The following is a 27,321-nucleotide window of genomic DNA, read 5'->3' as shown; positions in this document are numbered from 1 at the left end:
AGTCCCTTGTACTGCAAGGAGATCCAACCAGTCTATTCTAAAAGAGATCAATCCTGGGTGTTCATTGGAAGGACTGATGCTAAAGCTGAAACTCCAATACTTTGGCCACCTCATCGAAGAGTTGACTCACTGGAAAATACTCTGATGCTGCGAGGGCTTGGGGGCAGCAGGAGAAGGGGACGACAGAGAATGAGATGGCTGGATTGTATCCCCGACTCGATACACATGAGTTTGAGTGAGCTCCGGGAGTTGGTGATGGACAGGGAGGCCTGGCGTGCTGTGGTTCATGGGGTCGCAAAGAGTCGGACATGGCTGAGCGACTGAACGGAAGTGAACTGAACTGATCATCCTTTGATTTTATGGTGGCTGATATTAAAATGTTCTCATTGATTTTGTTCTGGAGCAGTTTGGAAAGCCCCAACATTTCTTAGTCTATATTCATGCTCTATAAAATCCCAATATTTTTTGACTGTTGTAGGTTTATCATGCTGACAATTTTCCTTCTTGGCAAATAATTATTGAAGTTTTGAGGAATAGTCCCTGAGTGGAAAATATAATTTTTCTCTCTCTCCTTTTGTAATTAGGTGGTATGCATTGATTCCTATAGGAAAGGCATTCATGTCATAATAAATCCTTTGGGTAAAGAATCCCTTTTCAGGTTTCTAGTTTTTTTCTAAAGTTAAATTATTCAATTGAACTTATATTCATCAAACTTTTAGACACTAAATTTGATATGATAAACTTAAATGTACTCTGACCTCAAAAGTTCATAGCTTCATAGGGGAGTTGACAAGTATACAATTTTTTGCATTGTAAGCTATCATTATATTATTTTATATACATTCACATAAAATAAGAAAAGATTGAATTTCAACTAGGAAACTGGAGAACTCAGTTTCATTAAGGAATTTGAAAATGTTTTCATTTACAGGTAAATGTAACAAAGGCATTCCAAACTGAGGGGCCAGTTTGGGCAGAGGGGCAAAATGTTCTGCTGGGACCAGCATGTAGCAAGCAGAGTGGCATATAGGAATATGAAGCTTAGAGGGCATCTTGAAACCAACCTGTGAAGAAGGATTTTGAGTACCTATGAAAACAGCTTATTCCATTGGCAATGATGCATCCTGAGGAATAACACAATCATAGTTGTTCTTTAGGAAAGATAAAAATAATGGTGAGGGCCCTGGATAAGAAGGAGAGAATGTGGAGACTGATAGATATGGTTAAATTTTTGGTTAAAGCATAGAGGGTTTGATACACTTCTAGTCAGGCACATGTTCTTTCTTGGAATTTCAATTGCTAACATAAAAGCAAGTCACCAGTCTTTTTTTTTTTTTTTAATAACTGACTATCTAATCCTACCAGATACAAAGAAGCCTCTTCTAACTTTTATGTTCTCTCAATTCAGTAGACCTAGAGTCTTCATGAGGGGAACCCACTAAAACTTTTATCTCCATTTTTATGACTGCATGAAACCTAAATATTTCCTTGTTTTCTCTATTTACCCAAGCCATAGGGGGCAGACATAGATCTGAGAGAGTAAATTGCTTCCACTTTTTACTTTCTAGAACTTTATAGAGGCCATGTTGTTCCCTACCCAACTTTACATAATGTGGATTAAGAAATTCAACTAGTATTTTATGTGTGCCAAGGCTTTATGTACTGCTTAACTTTCTCACTTAGAGATGTAAATGGAGCCATTGACATTTGGTATGTTATAAAGATTGCATGTCAAATTAGAGACAAAAATTATTCAATAAAATGATGAAATAAGTTGTATATTTTGGGAGGAGTGAATCTTCACTTATTTCTCATAATACCAATTCAATAAAAATTCTAGAGCATTAAATGATTTGAATATGAAAAATTAAAAGCCCCATAATAATATGAAACTATAATATGGCCAAAGGATTTTATAATGTTGGACTGGCAAAGACCTTTCAAACTCTCTTTGTAACAAGTCATAACAGAAAAATGATGAATTTAGTTATGGAAAATAGAAATCTTCTATGCCAAAGAGCAAACCATAAATCCATATATGAGTTTGAAACACCGAAAACATATACACAGGCATGCACATAGCAGAAAATTATTTGCTGCAATTATTATAAGGTTAATATCTTTACATATAAAGAGTTCTTACATGAGTATCTGTAAAGAAGGATATTCAACAAAAATGTAACACACTTCTTTCAAGAAAGTGTATGTGTTAATTGTACATCTTGAATGACTTCTGCTTCCAATGTACTAGATTTACAGCAGTGGTATTTTCATTCAAGAGATAGTGCTGGGCCCTGAGTCTGAGGCCATGAATCTGTAAGGAATTCGAGGGGACTTCTGGAAATGAGAAATTATGATCTGTAAGTAAAGTTAAATAAAGTTGTTCTGACTCCTGAGGACTTAGGAAACCTACTTAAAATCTTTGACTTTATTTATTTATCCACACAATGGTGATAAATGGTGATTATCCACACATAATACTTACCTACATCACTAGGTTATTAGGAAAATTAATGCACATTAGTAAACCTTTGAGGTCAAAGGTAAACATTGCTGCATAGTGAATACAGAAAATGGTTGCTTCTCTGTAACCTTCTGCTTAAATAAATGCATGATGTTTACATCAAGTATTCACACTAATTCTGAAATCAAATGTTATCAGAGGTACTTTCATTCACTCTTTTATGGAAACGTGTATGCTAAATTCAAATTTAAATGGATTGGTAGCTACTATGAAGTGTGTTAATTAGTCAGTCATGTCTGACTCTGCAACTCCATGGTCTATAGTTTACCAGGCTCCTCAGTCCATGGAATTCTCCAGGCAAGAATACTGGAGTGGGTAGCCATGGCCTTCTCCAGGGGATATTCCTGACCCAGGGATTGAACCCGCATCTTCTGCGTTGCAGGCAGATTATTTACCATCTGAGCCACCAGGGAAACCCAGGAGCTATTATACCCTAAAGCAAAAACTATGAATTTTCCCCTCAATACATTGTAACTTTTTATGTCATTTAAACATCTTAGTATCTGTGCAACTCAACTGCTTCACTGTACAGTTTGAAGATGGGCAAACTGAAGTACAAATACCTCAGTAAATTATGAGAAATGTGAATAATCCTTTAAATCACTTCCACAAATTCTGGACAAAGACTCTTATCTTTATAATGGTTTTTAGAAATCATTTAGTTCTGCCTCTCATTTCACAAATGAGGAACGTGAATCCAGAGTGCTTAAGTAACCTGCCCCAAGGGCACAGAGTTGGAAATGGTTCTTGTATCTCATACTTACCCCTGTAACCCCCAGTCCAGTGCTCCTTCACCTCAAGTACCCAAAACACATACATAGCCTTAGCAGATTTATTGTATCTTATATGTAAAATATACATGTTTTAGATTTGGTAGATACCTTAGATAGAGATCATAGTCTCACAGGCATACGCTGAAGGCTAATGTGGTAGAGAGAAGGAATTTGATCTTTTTCATCCATCAAATACTGCTGGGAAGCTTTTGACTTTGCGCAAGATGAAATTTGTTTACATTTGGTTGAATATCATCAACATCTGATATTGTGAACCCTAGATTTAGGGGTTCAAATGCTTACACTATCCTATTCATGTAAAAAAGAATCCAATAATGACTTTCTGGGCAGTTGTGCTAATGCATTTACTCCAGATTAATTTCCAAACTTGCCTCATTCAGAACTTCCTAGTAGGCTATAAAAATCTGGGATCAGGTCAAGAACTCTGTTTTTAAAAAGCACTCTGGATGATTTTCAGGATCATCCAAGTTTTTGAACCACTGGAATAGAGCACAGTTTTTAGGAAACAACTATCTGCTTTCTACTACTGACCTAAAGCTGTCAGTGGGTGTATAATTTAAATACATAGTATAAATAATGAATTGCATTTTGCAAGTCATTTCTTTTTTTTTTTCTTTTGGTTTTTGTTTTTATCTTGTAGCCAGTGCTTCTTTGGTTAATTATAGATAGTAAGAGATAAAATTCCCAGTATTTCGGTGAAGAAATCATTTTGTCTGATATAAATTTGTAGAATCAGTGTTATCATATCCTTGCACAGTTGAAATAAAATGGTAATACTGAAAACTTTTTGCAAAAAGTGAAACATCTTACCAATAACTTAGGGGCTTAAGATAAATATCACCTCGTGATCATATTATCCTTTATGTGCATGCATTTTATGGAGGCAAAAAGCTAAGTAAAGGGGAGGCAACTCCAAGGTCATGAATAGATTTGCACAGGGTATTTTAAAGGTTTATATGCTAATCTATTCTGGTTTCTAGTTTTCTTCTAGTCTCCTTCTAAATTTTGGAAGTAATCTAAATATTCACTTGTAGATATTTTGTCCAGTTATAACTTTTAGGCAGGACAGAGGTAATTTGGATTCCTGAGTGTGAGGTGAGAAGTGATGTTTAAATATAAGTCTAACTAAATTATACTCCACAGCAATGAGCACATGTTAGTGGATTCCACAGTAGCCATCAAAGTGCATTTCATCTTCACTGAATCCATAGCAAGCAAAACCTAATTCTACATGAATGTTGTGTATTTAAGTAAATATATTTTTAAGGCAAAATCTGACTTGTCTTTCAGACCTGAAGATTTATTCTTCAGGTAGAAGAATAAAGCTTTATTCTTCAGGTAGATGAATAAAGATTTATTCTTCTAATAGGAGTTAATTATCTGTTTATAAAATTACTATCTTTGAGCATTAATAAAAACTAGGTATGGTAGAGAAAATAAATATTCAAATAGATAAACTATTGTACTGATTCTATATTTCAAGAAATAATGATAGAAAAAAAAACATTTTTAAAGGGCTTTAAAAAAATGGGCACTTTTCCCAGCTATTCTATTTCCTGTACATAATATGGATGTTTGTTTGTTTTTACAAGTTAACGGGGCCAATGATTTAAATCGTTATTGAAACATGCTTTGAACAATCAAGTGGCTTATGTTGCCATAGCTTCGTTTGAAACCACTGGCATTTCTCTAGGGAGAAGTGGGAAATCCTTCACCTATCAGGCAATGGATTTTTAAATTTTTATATTAAGTATATATATTCATTGATTTGGGTAGTTTCCCCAAATTTCTAACTGTGTAATCATTCTTGAAAATCCACATCTAGGTTTTAAAACCCAAAACAACAAAACAACTTCTGAAAGCTTTTCCTGAAGCTTTACTTTTCATTGCAAAGTGTAAAATAACTTTCTGAAGTGCCTTCTTTAAATCCTGGTGGTGGTACGATCTGTAGTTTGTTTGGGGAGATTTTGTTTTCAGGAAAGAGTGTGTTTTCTTATGAAAGAGACAAGGGAAAGTTTTACCTGTCTCTCTCCTGTGTTCTTTTTTTCTCTCTCTCTTTCTTTCCTTTTCTTTTAAAGATTGGTGATAAGGAATTCTAACTACTTAATGAGATGGGAGAGGCCTCACTCCATTGGAGTGGAGGAGTCCAGGTGGAAGTTGATGGATTGGACAGGTAAAGAGAAGAGTCCCGCCCCCTCATGCCTATAGTTGGGTATATATGAGGGAACCTAAAATTATGTACAGAGAGAGAAAGAGAGAGAAGGACTTGAGTTCTGTTATCTTCCTAGTAGATTTCTACTGTAAGGGTCTCAGAGGGGGTGGGGGGGTTGGCAAAATCCTGGAGCCAGAAGAGAGGACAGCGGCATTGATCAATCTTACAGCTAACATGTTGTACCTGGAAAACAATGCCCAGACTCAATTTAGTGAGGTAAGGCTTTTAGATTTTAGCACTCCATTTAGAGATGCTATTTTTATTTCTCTATTTAAAATAAAAGCTTACATATTTGTGGTTCTTGGTCACCCAATGTAATGTTTTTGCAAACTGTGTATAGGAATCTCTTTTTCTTGGTTAATGTTTTCTGTGGTGACTGTAAGAGTGTTTTTAAAGTAAAAGATGAAACAGTAGGAGAAAAGGGAGAAGAAAAATTTCTGGGGAGATGTTATGTATTTGAAGAAGCTCAATATTCAGGAGTTTAGAAAATCACTCTGTATGAGAACAGACTGAGAGAGCAGATCATATTCTGCCAGACTCACTGAAATGACTCCTCTGTTGGGTTTTCACTTACCAGTAAGACAAATTTGTTGATTGTGTCTCAGCTCAGTTAAGTTCTCAATTTTATCTCCAGACTTCATCCTAAAAGCAAATTAAGTGTTTTTTTTTAAGTAATCAGGTGATATATATATATATATATATTTTTTTTTTTAAGCCATCTCCGTTTTGAAGTCTGTCAAAGAGACCCACCTAAATCCTGAGGGGACTTCACTCATGTCCCTATTGTCCAGTGATTTGACTTCAACTTTCACTGTATAATGAGTTGTTATGGAGTGATGCATTATTAAATATTTATGTATGCATACATGTAAATGTATATTATAGCACATAGGATTTTATTTAAGGAATTAATGTTTGCCGCCCTGCTCTGTCTTCAACACGTTTGTCTCAGGGATTTAGATCTCTGAATAAAAAAAATCCTGAAGAGACTATAAGGCTTTGAGGAAGTTTCCTAAGGTTGAGGGAGGTCTAACAACAATATTAGTTTACATTCCTCAGAATAGGGCAGCTGTGTTGACACTAATCAGACTGGGGAGGGGGGCAGTGCAGTGTGAAGAGAGTGAGTTCAGTGTTTTGGATGAAAATGCTTGCAGGTGAATGCTTGGAAAAGTAGACTGGAGTACTCAAATAAAGCTCCTTAAAAATCAGAACAAAATGCATAGTACTCTGGGCAGAAGGCACAAGGGAAACCTCCACACTGGGCAACAAAGCCGGGCCAGTGCTCTCATATTGACCATGCTATTGTCTAGACACCTGAACTGTGTAAATATAGCAGGGGAAATATCGAGTTATCTAAAGAAGGAAAAGGAAGTGCCTATTTTCCTTTAAAACATTCAAGTAGGCTTGCTTGTCCTCAGTGGAGAAACTTGAGTTTCTTGTTTTGCTTTAATATTGAAAGTCAGCTTAAAATGTTACTAAGCAATTACGAAAAATGGAAGTAACATTTATGATTATCTTGTTTCTATTTGATCCAATGTTGTCCTGTTTTGATCATGAAAAGAAAAAGATCTGTCAGTCATATCATATCTGACTTTGTGTTCGTGAAAAATTTGGCGCGCATTTATAATCAGGATTCCTGTGTGTGTAAATAAAAAAGGTTAGAAACAAAAGTTGATTTTGAGGTCTCTCTAAGAAAAGTATAAAGTTGATGTAAAGTGGAAAGAACTGATTATTTCTCATAAAAGAAAAAACAAACTGCATGAATACTGTGATGAGAAGGTGTTTGTAAGAATGACTGCCTTTTATGGAGGTAAAGGAGTCATGCTGTATGTGAGAGTATGGCGTCCTCATGGTGAAAGAAAATACCTTTACACGAGTCTGCGTTTTTCAAAACTTTAGGGGATGTGTGGTCAGATGCTGAAGAGGCAGTGACTGTCTGTTTTCTTTTGAAATGCTGCTAATATACATAGAAGTTACCGATGAAAAAAATATGGCGGCATTTCTCTACTGTCCTGCGTCTTTTCCTGTATTTTGTCATTATTTTTATATCCTTCCTCTAGTGTGTATAATATGTGTTATCTCCATGGCTTCGTTTCCATTCTATTGCTTAAGAACAGCTTTCTCTTCTGCATAGGGTTGAATAACTAGCCCTTTGTAGAAATGCAGTTCTACAAGGAGGTATACGAAATGCCTGGGACCACATGGCCCTGAGAATGTAGACATTCCATTCCAAATTTATAATGTCTTAGCATTCACCTTCTGATAACATTCATGAATAACCATCAATACAGAATCAGCCATTTATGATTACCATATAAGAATTGTTTTTAAATGGTTAGATTAAGACTAAAAAGGCATGCGACTTCCCGTGAGAGTAAAAATTATTTGAAAATCACAGCCCTTTCTCTGACTTCAAATAGTGTTTCCATTTAACTTGCCAGCAACTTCCTTGGATTGGTAACTCAAAAACAATATAAGCAAGCTGTTCCTTTTCTTTCCCCTAACTTTCCAGTTTTTTGCCCTCAAGCAGAGAGGAATTTGGGGAAGCTGTTACTGAACAGGAAAGGGTCCGGAAGGGAGGGGAAAGCAAGTTGGATATAACAGGCTTGGCTTAAGGTTCCACCCTTGGGTTACAATGAAGAGGCCTCGAGCAAGTACCTTTCCAGTGCGCCAGGCTGGAATGACACAGCCTCCAGAACTGGTCTAAAGCTTGGAGAGCGGAGGCGCCAAAGAAAGGAAATTCTTCACAGATTAAGTTGGAGTTCCATTTTTCTTACAAAAAAACCTGGGTCCAGTGTGTGTATGTGTGTGAGAGAGAGACAGAGACACACAGACTTTGAAAGCTTTCAAACTCCTCCTTAGAAGGACGGTATTTTATTTAAAAATCCCTATCTGGGCTTGTGTATGAAGATGAAAAAGTACTTTGGTGAATGGGTTACAACATTCAAGACTTCAAGGTTCATATATTGAATCACCTCATTTTACAAATCGAGGTTAATGACTTCTCTATCTGAGAGAAGTCATTTTACAGCTTTTTCTCTTTGATACCAAAAAGGAGAGAGTACACTCTAAAAAGGGCTATTCTGATTCATGGTAACTGCTCCAAAAAGTTTCCAGAAAGAACTGGTATGCAAATCTAGTTGAGAGTAGGAAGAAAAGTGCTGATGCAGCAGTATGAGCCTTCAATGACCTGAATAAGTTCAGGTCATTGCCAATTAATGGACCTCTGGGTGCATATTGGCAAGGAAAATAGTCTTTCCTGTCCCAATACCATTTCCAATGACTGAATCAGATTTTTCCCAGTGGGAGTGGTTTTTATCTTTGTAGTGAATACATGAATTCTTTTTAACTTTCCCATGTTGTACCTCTGCAATATTTAGCATCGTAGGTAAAATCACAGAGGTAAGAAGCAGAAGCTGCAGACTTAATTCAGGTGTCAGGCTGGTTGCGTTCCTCACTCCATGCTGTGGTCTTAGATTGCATTACTTGTTTTACAATTGGTTGCCCTCAAGCCCAGAGGGGACTGGGAGAAAGAGACCACAGATCGTAGATCATATTTTCCTTCACTGCTATTGGAAAAATGAGTGGTGATAATAAATCACTTATCCTTTACCTTGATAAGGAAAAAGCATGTTTGGTTTGTTTTGTTTTCTAGAAGAGCAATGATCCTCAACGGGGGGTGTGGAGAGACAGTAGGAAATATGAATGAATGGATGGTTAACTAAAACAATCAAAAAAATATTGGTTGCTCTTTCATCATACAACATATATTTTCTGAATACAAAGTTTGCTGAAATTTTTTTAGACAATAAGCACATACAGAATTTAGATTCTATATTCTTCATGTTAAGGGAGTATGTACTTGAGGTCATGAGACTTTATGTTTATCAAGGAAAGATATAGGTCAGACAGTTGAGAATTCTGTTATGATAAATGTACACAACCTTTCTTTGAGGGGCACATAATTGCTTTGGTAAGGAACTGTGCTGGTGAGTTAGAGGTGGATGGGTAAAAATCCTCCCTTTATAGTAATAGTGGGAAATTAAACTTTTCCCATATCGAGTTTTAAACATTACTACTTTAAACATTAATTGTTTTATATCAGTAAGTAAGAAAGAGTGAACACAGACACCCAAAAGACACATCAGTGAAAAATAACTTGGTTATTTCCATAAAAGTCTTACTGTTTTGAAAATGGAAGTTTTCCCATATCTCAATGAAATGTCTTTTGAATATATGATGAGCAAAAAATCAGATGGCTGGTACAGTCTGATTGTCCAGGGCCAATTTAGGGAAGGAGTTGCCTGTGAAGGATATCCAGTAGGGTAGCAGATTTTGGTTCTGGAAGAGAATGGATTGAAAGGTCAAGGTGAAACAGTTGATTTAGGAGTTAAGCTATAATTCTTATTCCGGATCTTCTCTTCAGGACACAGGTTGGAGGCACAAGAAAATAGGGGCCTGTGGCTTATTAAGGTGTTATCTCTATCAACATTTTATACTTTTCACTTATACTTTTTAATAAAGTTGAAATGTGTCAATATTCATGAGGAGTGGTATTGAGGAGGAGAAACTGAACTTATGAAAGGGACTACTGACTTACTCCGTAAATAAATATTTACTGAGCATCAGTTACATATAAGATGGTACATAGGATGTAAAAATGAATATGAAACAGTTCCTACATCAATAAGTAACAGTTCATAGGGAGAATGAAAATATACATTTATAATTAATATAGGAGAGACCTTGAGTGTCATATGCGAAGTGTGAGCAAGATAATATAAAGTATCAAAGAGAAAGAGAGTACCCTGAAGCAAGAGGACCTTGCAAGTTACGTATATGTGTGTGTGATGCGGATTCACTTGGAAGGATGAGTAGAGGACTTTCTAAAGTTTTAGAAATAAAAGAGGGAAGGATGATTTCAGGTGCAGAAACAAGCATCAGCAGAGACACAGAAGCAGGTTCATACTGGGGTCCTCAAATGTCAGATAGTTTTGATGGAACTAAGAGTATGAAATCATTAGAAAATAAAGATAGAAATATAAGATAGAGTGGCTCATGGAGTATCTAAACACATTTAACATAGTGGCTATGATAAGCCGTGGAAGAATTTTAAACAGAGGAATGGTATAATTAGGGCTGTATTAGGGTGCTCTTGGGGTGATATAGGGCTTTGTTGAAGGCTGCCTAAAAGTATAAAAATGCATTTCTCTGAATTGCACATTGGGTGCTTGATTTTCAAGGATATCCACTGCCTCTCTGGAACCTTTGGAAGAGTAGAAATGGATTGTTTCTAAAGTCTCATGCAACTTGTGTTTCTCTACCCATAGCTCTCTTTCATAGCTATGGTTCCTGCCATAGATAAGTTGGGAACTTTTGGTCTTGGTATGTCCCTATTTACACCTGCTATTCAAATGTACTTATCAATAGCACTCCTTTTACTTTCCTAAAGTGTTCCTCTTGGAGGATAAAGTATATGGTCATCCTATAAATAAAGACCCGCTGTTTATTTTGTTGGGCTTCCCTTGTGTCTCAGCTGGAGACCTGGGTTTGATTCCTGGGTTGGGAAGACCCCCGGAGAAGGGAAAGGCTATCCACTCCAATATTATGGCCTAGAGAATTCCATGGACTGTATACTCCATGGGGTCACAAAGAGTCAGACATGACTGAGCAACTTTCGCACACACACCATTTATTTTATTATTCCCCCCTCCCTACCCCCTGCCCTAAAATAAAAAAAAAAAGAGTGGTATATGTTTGTCTATAAACTAAATATAGTAGCTTTGATATCCCAGCCACAGATCAATTAAACTGTTTCCCTTAGGAAAAGAAGCATTTTCTTACAACCAGTTCTCTTACTGAGAACTAGTTAAGTATACTCCTGGTGCTTGTGTTAGGCACCAAAAGGAGAGCAGTTATAGCCCCTGGCTTATGAGAAATCACAATTCTAGGGTGTACATAAAGTATTCGTTCATAAGTGACTCTGGTTTAAAACAGAATGTGGTAAGAGACACCAAGGTTTCTCAAAGACAGTGAAGTGGGTCAATCTGTTCTTGACAAGGGTAATATTTCACATAGTTTGAGAACTAGAATTTAGCCACAGGGGAAAGAGGGAAGGTCATTCTAGGTAGAAGGTAGAAGATTAATAAAAGTACAAAGAACAACTGCATAGGACCAAATGAGAGAGCATGCTATACTGACTGGAAAAGAGAATGTTGATTTAAAACTGACCTGCATTTAATCTGTATGTCAAAATGGAACACTTGTATAAGAAATAGCAAAAAAAAAAAAAAGGATGACAAGGGCTTTTATCTCACTAAGAGCTAGAACCCATGCATATTCTGAAAGCATGGGCTGTGTCAGAATTTGAGATCCAAACTTTGTCTACATGCTCTAGGAGTGACAGGTGTCATCCTGCAAGGAGGAATAAAAACTAGTCCAAATGCTTGATTTGGGTGAAGTTGTTTCCTGTTCCCATTCCTTAGACCTCTACAGAGATTGATAAGGTTTCTAACCCTTATAGGGAGTTCTTAAATTAATCAAAACTAGGAACAAACTCTAGACTGATTTTCTATGTTAATTAGGGTCAACTTTATTTATTAAATAGTCATTTTAGAATAAGAAAACTCTCCTCTCTGGTCACTGCTCTAAAAGCAGATAGAGATCATGGAGCTAAATGTGACACAATATCCCAAGTATGACTTTTGTCGAAGGTGAGAATCCCAATTGGGAAATAATGGAACAGAAGTAAATATGAATATATCTTTTAAGAAACAAACAATACCCTCATTTAACCAAAAACAATTGCAATAATAAAATCAAGCTCTTGGTATTACAAACTTAAAAATTTGGAATAAAATTTTCAAATTTCACTTTGGACAGGATATACGTTTTTATTTAAGATCTGAACAGAAATATTGGGGCAGATGTCTTTCTTTCTGTTCATATCATCACCTTCCACAATCTCCTGCATCATTTCCATCTCACTCAAGATGGAAACGTAGGCAATTGAAGAGATGATGGTGAGGTAGGCAAGGGCAGGTACTTGGGGAGGAAACTCAGTGACTTGATTAAAGGGCGAAGAGAGTCGCTAAGAGGGTGGCTGAGGCTCTATGATAAATGGGGGAATGGCCAAGCTTGTATCTCATTCCTTTCTTGTCCTTACAGACCTAATCCTCTATTGATGTAAAGTGAATTTTGAAAATATTTGATGTTGAAATGTGGTTTGTTCTGCCTTTATCTCTGCAAACATTAGGGGAAACAGTGAAGTTCCACGTACGACCGTGTTGCTATACAACCTCCTTTGTAGAAAACAGTAGTTACCTGAAGTGCCTGTAAAAATCTTTTCAGAAACACCCTTTAAACTTCCCCATATTTGATTTTTTTTAAAATTTGGTCTGATACGTAGCACCCCTATCCTATACTCAAAGCATTCCTTTCCATTTTCTTCCTTGCCCCAAAAACCTAGTTCTTAATTCCAAATTTATTTCACGTTTGAAATAACAACTAATTTTATTCAGTTTCAGTCTCTTTTCCAAAGACAAAGGAAAACTGAGCTGTTCTGTAAATTTTGAGATAGCTTTCCCAGATAATATTTACCTATCAATTTAAAATTCAGTTACTGGTGTTAAGATAAAGCACATGGTGCTTCTAGGTAAGGGAATAACTGGCAACCATAAAACATTTTTGGAATGTCAGTGGATATGTGTAAAGTGTAAACTGATATCTTATGCAAAAGTGGTGATATGAATTTCATCTTATCCATGTTTCTTATATGGGATCAAAAAAAATTTTTCTTTTCTTATAAAAGCTGAAAGAGGGAATTTTGAGTCAAGCTGTGCTGTTTTGCCAGAGGCGGAAATTTATGAAACACTCTCGTCAGCATTTCTGGAAACACTACAAAAGAAATAGTTCTACTTTCTTATTGCTGCTAAAGCCACTAATAGGTGCAGTTTAGTATAATACCCCTATGAGCATTACCACCCCCAAAGTGAGCTTGCCTTGGAAAGAACTCTGTACAGGCATTTTCTTTTTCCTTTTAAGCTTGCGCAAAACACCCAAAGGGGCCATTTCCAATCCAGGCAGTGATCTTTCTCAAGTTCATTCTTTCTCAGATCACAGAGACAATGGGGAATATGCCCTGTTTACTCAAATCAGTCTGGATTAGTGTCACTTTATTGATGGAGTTAGAATTAAAAGGAAAACCATTACCCTCTCAAAGGGCAACATCAGATGTTTTGGGAATGGCTTGATTACTTTTAAATAGACCATGTGAGACTCTGTCACCAGGCTAAAGTTGAGGACTCCACAAGATCTACACACAGAGAAATGGTCACACTGGATAAAGTACAAAGCCTGAAATAAGCCTTAGGCTTGGGAAATTATTTCAGTGGATAATCCCAAAGCACTTGAAAGCCTGAAAATCAGAATAGTGAGAATTCAGAGAAGTTACTTTTGTGCCTTCTTTCTATATTCCAACTCCACCTTCCAAACATTTATCTTCAGGTTTAGATCCTTTCCAGGTTTTAAAACCTTGCTGGGGGTACTGCTTCATCCTTTAAAATGTCTCAGATTTCATTGGCTGCCCTCCCAGAATCACCTAGACTTCCTCTGAATTCTTTGTGCTTCTCTGTTCCACCCTGATTGCTTCCCCAAGTCCATAGACTGGAAACTCTTGGAGGGTAGAGGGTATGTGGTATTTATCTCTACATCCTCCCTGGGGTCACCAAATAATGTTTCTGAATGCATTGGAGGCATGCATCTGTTGCCACTGCTCGGAGGGCTATCATCAGATAAAAATATGGAGTATTATAAATACTTACAGAAATGGCTGTTTATAACTGTGCAGAGAGCAAGGCAACTGCACACACTGTACAAGCCTGGTCTCCACCTGAAGGTTCTGAATCATATGGCTTTCTCTAACATCTTACAAGTCTTTTTTTTTTTTTTTAATGAGTCCAGCTATTTATTTCCTTATACATCAAGTGGCAAAGTTTTTGAAAGAAGGAGAAGTTTCCTTAGTAAGGAATGGCTTGCTCTCTAACAGAAGTAAACAATATAAGGTGTACTGCTTTCACTTAATTGATTACCCTGGAGGACAGAGAATGTGTTTGATTTTTCTACAAAACAGAACATATTAGATCTTTATCTTGCTTTGCAGTCACTTTGTAAATGTGTTTACTTGCTTCCACACTGTTCCCTTCATTAATTTTTTCCCCTGACGTCTCTCGATCATCACCAAGGATGTGGGTGGTTTGCTCTGGATGAATAAACTTGATGATTTGCAAACACTTTCACATTTTATTTTCTGTGGTGTTATTACTAAAGGATGCCTGAGAAAACTTTAAGTCATTTTGTTCTTAAATGTGGTGCCTTAGTTTTTTTTTGTTGTTGTTCAAATAAGACACTAATGAACTGTTGTAATTATTAAACTGATTGATTGTTACTTTCATAGGGGAGTAAATAGAATGAAATGAATAGATTAGTGTCTTTTCAAAGGAAGGCATGTCTTTGGCATAGCTGGAAACCTCGGTTTTATTTTGCAGTTAAAAGTGAATCTAAAAGGAACACTTCCACCTTATGCAAGTCACCATGTCTAATTACAAAGCATAGTAAATCACTGAAAACTTTAATTATCTCAAATATAATGAAAAATGTAGCAATCAGCAAAGAACTTGACAAGCAAAAGCTAATTAGAAAGTGGAAACAGTGTTTCTGATTTGAACATATATAGAATAGTAAAATGGAGGTGTATGGTCCTTATTTCATGCTTTAGTTTTCCAGTTGCAGCTAGAGGTTAACGTTTCAACCGTGTGTGTGTGTGTGTGTGTGTGTGTGTGTGTGTTGGGGAGTGTTAAAAGTCTGGAAAATGAAGTCATGAATTTAGACCATTTGCAAGAAATGGTTTATAAGTCTGATAAACTACTATCTCAGTTCCTCAAAGCACCCAACACATTTGTAAGCCTTTAATTATGGCATTATTCTAAACTGAGTTTTAGCTAACTGGGCAGAAAGTCATGGAAATTAGAGAAGGAGGGACCAATTCTGTGGCCTCTCTACCAGAAATTAACATCTTTCTTGAAGCTTGTGTCTGGGTGGTTTCTCTATCCATAGGAAGTAAATCATTATATGACCACAAAGATTTAGATTCTTACTGCTGACCTGGATGCTTGAGAAATAATATCTAGACCATCAGGTAAGAATTACCGCCTTGGCACAAAAATGTGCATGTGTTTGTTTCAAGGAAGTAGAAGTCATTAATAAACTTCCCAGATAGGTGTGAGCTACCAAGTATTACTCATGGCCTTGTGAGTGACAGGACTGGCTATTCTGCTACTAGTTCCCATAAAAGCTAAAGCTAAAAGCACAATTCCCACCTAGCTGAACAAATCAAAACACAAAGTTAAGGTCACTGAGATTATTTGGAGATTCACTGTAACATTCAAGGGCAATGGTATGTAAAGAGGTGACTGATTTGGAGCCATTTACTTTAGCATAAAAAAGCAATCCTTGATTGGGTTACAATTGGGTTAGAATAGAATATACTTTCTGAAGGTGATTTTCATTTTGAAATTTTTTGCATCTCTTCTTAAATATTTCCTGTGCATCTACTATGTCTCAGCCATGGTTCCAGATGAGACTCTGCATTCAACAAACCAGGTATTATCTGTTACAAGTTATTGTCTAGCAGAGTAGACCAGCATTAAAAGTATTATATAGATAATTAATTTCAGTTATAATTATATGATGTAAAGGGGAAAGTTACTGTGCCGTGACAATGTGAAACAAAGAATACTTACCTGAGCACTCCATAGAGGCTTCAACTTGGACATGACGTTGAAGCTGAAAGACCAGTTGTGAAGCAGCCTGCAGGTATAAAAGGCTTGAAGACTGAAGGAGTTTGCTTTTGAAAAACTGAAGGAATGCCATTCTTTAGTGAGCAAAAAGGAGGGTCTCAGATAGTGTGGTGAAAGGCACTTAGAGATTGGAGGCCTTGGGCTCTAGATTAGAAACCTGTTCAAGGTGTTTAAACATGAGTGACATCGTCAGATCTTCAGGGAATTTCCAGTGATAGTACCAAGGTGCTGGGTCTCCAAACGAATAGTTAAGGTTTTATATCCTGTTTTTAATGAATGGAAAGCATTTTCTTTAGATATGAAATAAGTATGCTTTCATTGAATGTAACTCTTAGATAAAGATTGACTCCAAGTGAAGGATACTTAAGAAAGTGATTAAATCTCAAGCCAGATGTTCTGGTTTCCAATCTGAGTTCTGTCACTTACTACCATGAGCACTTAATCTTGTGGAGCTTCAGTTTCCTCATCTATAAAATATGCATGAAACATAAGATAATAATTCCACTAGCTCCTGAGAATTAAATGAGTAAATATATGCAAAGCACTTAAACACTATAAGGAACAGAGTAAGACTCAGAAAGAATTGAGTACTAGTAATACCTAAGATTCTTTTCACAGAGGATTAAAGTTAGGATACCATACAGGGTTCAGATCATTTTAATCTTGATGGGCACCATTATTTTATCAAAATCATATCATGGTGAGCAAAGCTACTACCTGTGATAAAATGTTAATCACATTTAATCACCTGTTTTTAAGTCATAATCTCTGAAATAGTTTGGACACATTGCCAAAGTTATTTTTAAATATTTTAACCTCACTTTAAAAACCAGCAAAACATTATTAATGAGCTTCTAAAGTTACCATGGTGTGTTTTTTCCTGTAGATGGTATAACCTTCACTAAAGATCTTCATTACTATGTACTTTCTTTTCTTAGTATTACCATGTCTACTTAAAAAACTACTGACATGGACTGTTATAGATTGAAAATTTCCTTAAACACATTTTTGATCTGATTTTAATTAATAACGCCTGGTTCACTTTAAAGAAACTAAAACTCTGTATACTTTCCCATATTATCTGGATCAAGAATTATTGAATATTAAAGTTATACCTTTCTGCTAAGCCCAATGCTTCTTTGGCCTGTAATGGTGATATCAGTTTCTTTTAGCACTAAGGATGCTCATGATAATAGTCTTATTTATTTGTCATTATTACTAAAAGGGAGTACTTAATGAAATCATAGAATTAAAACTTTATTTTTCCTTAACTGAGCTCTACACAGTGTAATTTAGCTGTATTTGGATTGAATTTTAGCTTCACTACATTTCACACTTCCTGGCTTTTCAAGTACTATGGCTAATATTTGTTGACACTGTTGTCTACTGGATTAGCCAACTTTGTATTTTTTTGTCTCACCTGTCCTTGTCAGTCTTGGCTAGAGCTTTTAGAGAGCTCTCTCTTAAGTTATGGAATCTGAGTTATGGACCTCAAAGGAATCTTGACATTTTGTATTAGAAAATAAAACATTCTGATAAACTCTTTGCAATCAGTCTTTCTAGGTTTATGTGTTTAAAACCTTTATTTTTACATTTTGTTTGCTATAAGGTATGAGTATATTTTACCTCTAAACACTTACTTTCTAGGATCATTTGGAAGACGAAAGAAATGAAATGTATTTTTTACCTAACAAAACCTACTTTTGAGAAAAATGTGATGCTCAGTACATTCTTAAAGTGGAAAGACAGTGCCTTAATTTGATATTAAAATCCAAATACCTTCTTGACAATTGGAGCACTTTCAATCAATTGTGTTTAATTCTAGCATGAAACAAACCATCATTCTTTGAGGTGAGGCAGGTGGTAGAAAACAAAAAAATGACAAGTATTTCTCCCTCAGGCAATGCTTGTTGAAAAGTCACTATCTTGCCAATATTTGGGGATAAAAATGTAGTACTGTCTGCTACAGCATAATCGAATGAATGCTTTGCAAAGCCAGGGTCATAAAGAAAACTGTTTTCTTTTCCCAGGAGGGTTTTTAAAATGTTCAAAAAGCACCTCCATGAAGGCTGAGGTGAAAGGTTATATTAGCTGAAGAAGCTATATATGCTGCCTGAAACAATTTGGATTTGTAGGCTTGCTCTGGCAAATCTATATAAAGAAAAAAGAAAAAAAAAAAGTCATCTCCTTTTTTGAAAGCAATCTTATGGCATTATATTTAAATAGTATTGTAGATGAGAATAGTCAGCCCTAGAAGAATGTTAGAGTGGTTCACCATTATGTCGTATCATCAGATTCAATCTCCTCAATTTTATATAGATTTTACTTTATAGGAAACTACTGTCCAGGTTGGTTTAAGCACCTTGTGAAAGAGTTACTCAGTCATATCTGACTCTTTGTGACCCCATGGATTGTAGCCTGCCAGGCTCCTCTGTCCATGGAATTTTCCAGGCAAGAATACTATAGTGGGTAGCCATTCCCTTCTCCAGGGAATCTTCCTGACCCAGGATCGAACCCAGGTCTCCCTTATTGCAGGCAGATTCTTTACTGTCTGAGCCACCACCTTGCCCAGGAGTAAATGGCACATTAGTGGCAGCTGTGACTTTGACCCCATGTCACCAAGTCTAAGCTCAGAGTTCTGTGTTACTAGAATCCATTTAAGAGTAAAAGGAGTGCAGAAGAATGTTCAGTTCCCTGGTCATCTCTAACAGTCAAGAATTATAATTTCTTTCAAATGAAATTTAGGCAAGTTATTGTTTCCTGTGACAAAGGTCCATTTGAATTGAAGCAAATAAGTTGACTATATGTTGCCAAAGTTACCTCTTCTATGCCTGACATGGCACTTATTCCCATTTTTTTTTATTAATCTCTGCCATTTAGTATGGATTGTTGTTGTCATCTTGCCATAAAGTAGCTATTACAGATAGTAGTATCTATGAAAAGCAGGACAGAGAACTTACAAAATTTCTCTTACACAGATAAATTTAAGGAGAGAGATTTATAGAAATGGGATATGATGCACCAGTCATATGACTTGATTAGACTTGTTTATGATATTAAATTATTTTATAGAAGAGTAATTACAAAGTCAACTTTAAGTAAGTATAAACCCAAGCATTCAATATTAAATTTTGTTTACAGTGATATATACCGATATACTGGAGAAGGAAATGGCAACCCACTCCAGTGTTCTTGCCTGGAGAATCCCTGGGACAGGGGAGCCTGATGGGCTGCCGTCTGTGGGGTCTCACAGAGTCGGACACGACTGAAGTGACTTAGCAGCAGCAGCAGCAGCATACCGATATATATTATTACTGAGCTGATGAGAAGAAATTTCAGACCCATAATATGTTTAGAATGAAGATCATCAAACAATGTAATCCAGGAAAGAAAAATGAAGTGAAACTAAAGGGATTGCCTTTATAGAACACTTTTAAAATAATGACAAGTCGGGAGAAATATCTCATCTTTATTGTTATTTTAATTCTAATCATACAAACTGAAGAAATAAATCAGAGTGAGTTCATAGATGACTATGAGAATCCAAAATAACTTATGGAAGAGATTAAAAAAAAAAATGAGGAAACACTTTCCTAATGGTGAGAGCAGGCAATTTGAGATTCAGCCTGTGGGTGTCCCTATACTTGCCATACCAGCTTCATGTTCTAGAACACCCCCAAGGTGTTCTGCAATTAAACAGACTATTGAGCTTTCTGTCACCAGGGTGTGTTTTATCCTCTCTGAGGGCAGATCAGCTGTTTGTGATGAAACTGAATACACTAAAGCTACAGATGTTGGTAATTTTCTAGGGTCCACGTTGCTGCTGCTGCTGCTATGTCACTTCAGTCGTGTCGGACTCTGTGTGACCCCATAGATGGAAGCCCACCAGGCTCCCCCATCCCTGGGATTCTCCAGGCAAGAACACTGGAGTGGGTTGCCATTTCCTTCTCCAATGTGTGAAAGTGAAAAGTGAAAGTGAAGTAGCTCAGTCGTGTCCGACCCTTAGCGACCCCATGGACTGCAGCCTACCAGGCTCCTCCATCCATGGGATTTTCTAGGCAAGAGTACTGGAGTGGCTTGCCATTGCCTTCTCCAAGGGTCCATGCAGTATCTTCAATTTCAAAGTTATTTTTGTAGGAATTAAAGCATCTCTTTGAGTTTAAAAAAATCCATTGTTTTACTTTATCAGGTTTATAATAGATATCAAATTATGTTCATTTTCATCTTTTTTATTTTTTGGAAAGAAGATCATATCCTGTTTCAGACATGGGCTTCCCTGGTGACTCAGAGATAAGGAATTCACCTGCCAATGATGGAGACCCAGAAGATGTGGGTTTGATCCCTGGATAGGGAAGATCCCCTGGAGGAGGAAATGGCAACCCACTCCAGTATTCTTGCCCAGAAAATCCCATGGACAAGGGATCCTAGCGGGCTACAGTCCATGGGATCAGACAGAACTGAGTGACAAAAATTTTGTGGAAAGAAGTTTGTCTCTTCTTCCAGACATGATCCAGTAGATACATAACACTGTTCATTCATTCCCTGAGTGTCTATTAAGTATGTTCAGGTTATTCCCACATCAAGATACCTTGTGGTTAGAAAGGGACAATCTACTTCCTAGTACATTCCAAATGTACTAACTTTGTTACATAAGAAACACATGGGACAAGGGGACCCCACAGAGTTCTTTCAGGGCATATTTTGATATTCATATGAGTGTCTGAGACTACTTTACCTGGCATCATAAATAGGCATCTCATTAGCATCCCAGCATAACACAAATCTCTCCCGTCTGTGTTTATGAAATTACAGACGATAAACAAAGGGTCCAGGTACTGCTTCCTTCACCCTGCCAGCTTCACTTAGGTAGAAAATATGAAATAAATATTATTCACATTAACCTGGCACAGAGTAACTTCATAGGCTCCAAAATGTGTAGTCATGAAGGGGCCCTGTGCTTTGTTTAATGCTTTGCTGTCATGATTTTGAAACTCTTAATAATTTATGAACAATAGGCCCTGAGTGTTCATTTTGAAATGGGCCGTGTGAATTTCTCCTGGTTCTGCCTACCTAACACTTGTTTTTGGCTATATTGGTCTGCCCTCTGCCTCTAATTGTACTTTACCAACATGTCCACTCTCTTCAAATCAAAGAAATAAGCAAATAAGAGCCCTTTGTTTTTGTTAACTAAATGCTTTTTAAATTAACTTCCAAAGTACTATTTCCTATGGCAAGTTTATGACATAAATTTTTAATAAAGCTATGAAAAGTCTCTAAGAAAATTTCCTTTTTTTTTTTCCCCAAGAAAGTTTCTAATCATACTGTTCTTACTTTGGTGGGTTTGTTGTCTGTGTTTCAGACTAGTTAATATAAAGATGGTATTGGTTTTATGCTTTTTTTTTAAAAAAGACAACTGAGTATACTATTTAACTTTTGTTTCTTTAAAGTAAAATTTGAGAAAGCTTAAACTGAAATATGTTTTCCCATTTTTATCTTGACTATTTAGCAGCTCTTTGCTCAAACCTGAGAAATCTAGCTCTATGCTATATAAATTGATGAGTCAGGATTGGAAGCAAATCCTATTGTTGTGAAGTAAAATATTTCACCCAAAGTATATGGGATTAAAAATTATGGCATGGAATAGCACAGCCATCACCTATTAATGACTTGAAATACTTTTTCTGCTTCTTTAGTGCCACCCAATATGTTCAGTCTCACTGCTGTCCCAGAAAGGTCTTCTTTGTACCTCTGAGGTAAATGGAGTTTCCATCTCTCTTAAGTCCTTCAAGCAACACTGAGTGTTTACTCACTGGCTTTTAAAGCTGGGTCCCAAACTTTTCTCTTTATATTTATTGGAAAAAAAAATTCAAAAGGCCATGTTTCTTTGTTCTTCCCCAAGCCCACAATTAGCTGAAGTTCCATTCTGTGTAGCTAGGAGGAGGAGGACAGGATTGACCTAACAGGCTTTTTTACTGCCTGTGAGAAAGTGCTTGGTGAATTTCTTTGTCCTTTTTGTCAGGGCCGACTGCCTCCCTAATTGTACTGCTTGAGGGAAGCACGTGCCTCTGGGAGCATTATCTGATTCCTACAGGCTGCTCAGGAGTGCTTTGTATACTGACCCTTAACTTGAACACAAATAATAATTTCTTTTCAATCCCCTTCCCAGACCATTCCCCCAGGCTTGGACACCTAAGAGCTTTAATTCAGCCAGGGTTGTGGACACCTTCATCAGGGCCTCAGGTTTTGGTTTTTTTCTCTCACAGCTGTCTCACCTGCAGTCTGCCTCACCTGTCAAGGGGGAAAGATGAAGAAGGAGGCAAGGAGGACTGGGAGCTGTGGAAGTCAGAGGAGAGCAGAGGCGAGACTAACAGCTGCTCTTGTCAGCAGGGGGATAAGTGTAAAGAGATTAATAGCTATCTGAAGAGCAAATGGGGACATGGCATTCGGCAGTGGAATGTGAATGTATAAATGTAATGGAATGGGCATGCGACTGTTAACATTTAGACAGATGCTCTCTGGACTGAATGGAATGGCAGAGTCCTCCTCCCCATGTGAAATACTTAAAGTTTAGTAAAATAACTTCCTTACACTTAAGTTGAATTGTTTTCAAGCATCAATTTCTTTACAAGTTTGTGTTCTCTTTAATTTGACTTTTTCTGGGACTCTTGGTTATATTTCACTTGAAGAGCCAGACTCCTCATTTTCTTTATAAAATGTGTACCAATAGGACTGCCTTCTCTTTGCTTCTGATTTGTTTTCCTATCAGTAAATTGAAGAAACAATGAGGATTCCCTGTGTCAGAAGGTTTCACAAAGGGAAAACAGCACACAAGCTGGTGGCCGCTTCTAGAAATGTGTTCAGTTTAACTCAGGAATGACTTGAATTATCTGATCAGTCTGACAGGTGTGATGGTATAGACTCGGAATCAGATTTGGTTGCAAAATAACTACTCTTGGTTTATTAGCCAGTGCTTGAGCAATTCACTTCCCCTTTCTGATAGTAATAATACAGTAAAGATTGTTTTTGTCAATGAAATGAGATGTTAAATCATTACTTCAATAAACATCTTATTGAACTATCTACTCACTGCTGATTTTCCTAGAAGAAATAAAATTTCTGGCAGAGAAAATGTATGAACTAATGTACTTCTGAATTATACAAAATATAGAATTTTAATCATAACTAGATGATATTTCACTTACACATGTTCTGCTTTAGAAAATAAACTACTACAAAGAAAATGAAAGAACAGATGGAAAATTAGGCTGTTGGATGGTATCATGTTATCTTTTAAAATATATAGCTGCCTTTCTAGCCTGGGTAGGAGGGGAGTTTGGGGGAGAATGGATACCTGAATATGTGTGGCTGAGTCCCTTCACTGTTAACCTGAAACTATCACACACTGTTAATCGCCTGTACCTCAATACAAAATAAAAAGTTAAAAATAAATAAATTGCACATGTGGTCTCTCCTTTCAAATAATCTACACTAATTCCTAAAAGTTATTGTTTTGAGTGAATAAATATACATGCCATATAACTTAAGGTAAAACTGATGAGATTTTAAAATTTCCAATACATACGACAAAGCTTAAAAATCACAATTTTGCATATTCGTGAATAAAGAGATTTACTTAAGTATTTTTAGAAAAAAATAAAATACATCATTGCTTCTTCCTAACATTGTTACTCCTTCCCCTCCAGTTTTTCATGAACCCAGTTTTGGGGGCAAGTTGATACCCTGAGACAGAATTTAGAATAAAACTTAAAAGAAAATCTGGAGGACCACCATTTTGCTTAGTAGACAAGTTGACCTTTAAATCTTCTCTACAGCATGTGTATCTAGTGGTCTTTTTTCATTCTGACTACCAAGACAGAAGAAGAAAAAAACAGCAGGTGGTATTTATTTGTTTTAAGGAATTCATAAGCAGCTACTGAACAGTGAGGTGTTTTGCCCACTTTGCGAATAAGTACATTATCTACTTTCAGATGCTCTTGGGGAGACTCAGTTTCCAAAGGCTGCCCATGAAGCTGTGTGATCTGTGCAGGTCTTCACAAAACATACCCATACGCCTCTCACTTTTCTTGGTGTTTTGAACTATGCATCACAAATTGGTCATTTTCCTTTGAGTGTAAAGTGCAGCAAATCTGAGGTTGATCTCTGTGGAAGGCATGCACCAAAAGATGCCTTTTGAGAAGCAACAATCTGCAGCTTAAATGGCTAACGTGGGGGTTTCTGGGTGTCCTGCAGCCACAATACACGAACCTGGGGCTCCTGAACAGTATGGACCAGCAGATCCAGAACGGCTCCTCGTCCACTAGCCCGTACAACACAGACCACGCGCAGAACAGCGTCACGGCACCCTCGCCTTACGCACAGCCCAGCTCCACCTTCGACGCCCTCTCACCGTCGCCCGCCATCCCCTCCAACACCGACTACCCGGGCCCACACAGCTTCGATGTGTCCTTCCAGCAGTCAAGCACCGCCAAGTCTGCGACGTGGACGGTAAGAGTACGGGTGCCCCTGTGCCCTTGAACCTGACCCCCAGGTATGTGGGATTTCTCTGTCACCCCCCCAGGCTCTCCTCCATCAAAGCGAACTCCATATTGAATAGTGGAAATGTTCTCCCTGTCCTCTAAGTATATTTTGGTTTGGAATATTCCTCACTGAACCAGAAAGAGAAAAAGTACCATTTAGTAGGAACAGACCTGATCTGGAAACCAAAGGCCTGTGTTCTGGTAATTCTAGCTGATGTGTTCTTGCCTGCCTCACCTTTTGTGTGAACTTTTTTGGAAATATGTAAAGCATTACACGGATGGGAAATGTAATCCTATGATATATGTGTTTGCAGTCTGCAGAATGTAGGCTAGTTCCTATTTATTAAGGAAGGCCTAAATTTGTTCATACATGTAGGTTCTCTAACATGACTCATACTTTATTGATACACATTTATTCATTGCATTTAGAAGCACGTACCCCCCCCCAAAAAAAAAAGCCTCAAAAACTGCACATCAGAAGCCTGAAATAGGTTCAAAGAGATTCTGATTAAAATGCAAAATGTTGGAAAAAACATAACTTTGCTAAAAAAAAAAAAGGAAACATTGATCATTTTAAAAAGTAAAAAGCTGTAAGAATGTTTATTCTATTGTAGAGTTGATTTGATAATTTATTATAAGATGAATAAAGCTCAACTATAAGGGAGGAGACCTATAAGACTGGTTTTAAATGGTTGATCAAAGAATGCCCAAGACCAAAGTGGCACACATTTGTCAAAGAAGTTAACTTTTGCCTGGATTATAGAAATCTTCCACATGTCATCCTCTCGTGGAGAAGTAGCTTTCAAATTGTTTTAGCAGATGATTTCCTGTTTGGCAAATAGTTTTCTTTGGAAAGCGTTTCTTCTTTGTATGCCACAGTATTGAGGCTTTACTCCAGTAGTACAAAGTTTATAGACTAATCTGCATTAATAACACTAAATTCCAGCATAATTTCACATACATTCCCCCATTTTGACCTCACTTCTTTGTGAACTCAGTAGGGTATGTTTCACAACTCCTACTTTACTAGGGAAAACTGAAAGAAAGTGGGGTTTCAGTGACATCCCTAAAGTTACAGAGGCTTTTGTTATAGCTGATCCTATTTCTGATTCTGTCACCACCACCTCATCTCCCCCCTCCCCACCCCCGTCACCCCCCGGATTATGTGTTTTCTTTCTTTTTCTACCATTTCACATTAGGATGTTCCAAACTTGTCTAAGAATTTATCATAGTGCTTTTCTTTCATGCTTTGAGAAGTTGTTCTGTCATGGTTCCTATTTCAGAAGTATTAGCTTAAAATTGGATCTCTCTTCAGTATGTGATTTTTTTAAAATCAGTTGTGTCATACTGATTAGTCTCTTTTATATTAATACTCATGGAGGTGGACATTCCAGGTGAATAAACTTAAGTCCATAGGCCTTAAGGATATATTAGTTGATTGATCTAAGTAATATTTTGCCACTAGAACAGCCATTTTATAAATGGAGCCCTGATGTGTTTCAGAATAGTGGTCACCAAGTAGATGTTTACAATCACTGATCTTCAAAGCTTACTATTGCTCATCTGGCATGCTCATGCGGAGCTCCACTATAGTAGGAGTGAGTGCATCTGAGCGGTGATGGGCATATTTGGTGCCACTAAATGAAGAATCACTGCCCTTCTAAAATAGCTTAGTCTGGGTGGAGCATGGGGATGGGGCATGGAGTGGGTATGGAACATGATGCAACTGTAATGTTAAATTAATCTTTCTTCCTCATTTTTCTCTCCCACTCCTCATACAAAAATCTTAAGGCTTTTTTTTTCTTTCAGTTTTAGCACAGTTCTGAACCATCTTCCATCAAAGCCCCTCTCTCAGAAAAGTACACTTGTCTCAATAAAATAAGATTAGGCATGTCTACATAAGTGGTAGGTTTAACAGCAAGTGGTAGGTTAAAGAGCAAAGAAAATGTTTTGTATAGTACATGGTAAAAGTTCATTACATGTGGCAGCAGTGGTATCAGAACCCTACAAAAGGGGTAGGCACTGTGGTGAAAGAGAATCTCTTGGGAGCCAGAAAACCTGGATTCCCACCGTGATCATCCTCATGACCTTAGACAAGTCACTTCATCTTTCTAGAATTTAGTCTGTGCCACTGAAGAGGGTAAATAGGGTGAAAAGTACTCCCTTTCCTTAGGTAGTGTAGTATTAATCATCAACATAGAAAGGTTTTAGAAGAACTTAGCTTCGTTTTCTTAAAAAAAAAAATCATTTATTTGGTTGTGCCTAAGAGTCGGACCGGAGAAGACAATGGCAAGCCACTCCAGTACTCTTGCCTAGAAAATCCCATGGATGGAGGAGCCTGGTAGGCTGCAGTCCGTGGGGTCACTGAGGGTCGGACACAACTGAGCGACTTCACTTT

General features: G+C 37.1%; 1 protein-coding gene across 7 annotated transcripts in view; it reads left to right on the top strand.

Moving 5' to 3' along the window:
• The window catches only part of TP63 (tumor protein p63), a 266,209-nt gene that overhangs the window by 145,590 nt on the left and 93,298 nt on the right, over positions 1 to 27,321 (top strand). For 6 of the 7 annotated variants that reach the window (XM_055408027.2, XM_055408018.2, XM_055408007.2 and 3 more), the window contains exon 4: positions 24,637 to 24,891. In XM_055408027.2, the coding sequence (XP_055264002.1) occupies positions 24,637 to 24,891 (255 nt within the window). Of the gene's footprint in view, positions 1 to 5,155; positions 5,747 to 24,636; positions 24,892 to 27,321 lie in introns of those variants that run through there. The other variant, XM_055408037.2, reaches the window with a different exon arrangement.

Source organism: Moschus berezovskii, chromosome 1 (assembly GCF_049115385.1).
Source record: "Moschus berezovskii isolate FMDL1 chromosome 1, NW_MosBer_1.0, whole genome shotgun sequence".
NCBI classification, from domain to species: Eukaryota; Metazoa; Chordata; class Mammalia; order Artiodactyla; family Moschidae; genus Moschus; species Moschus berezovskii.
Note: the sequence above shows the minus strand (reverse complement) of the source record. Positions and strands in the feature narration are given on the sequence as shown.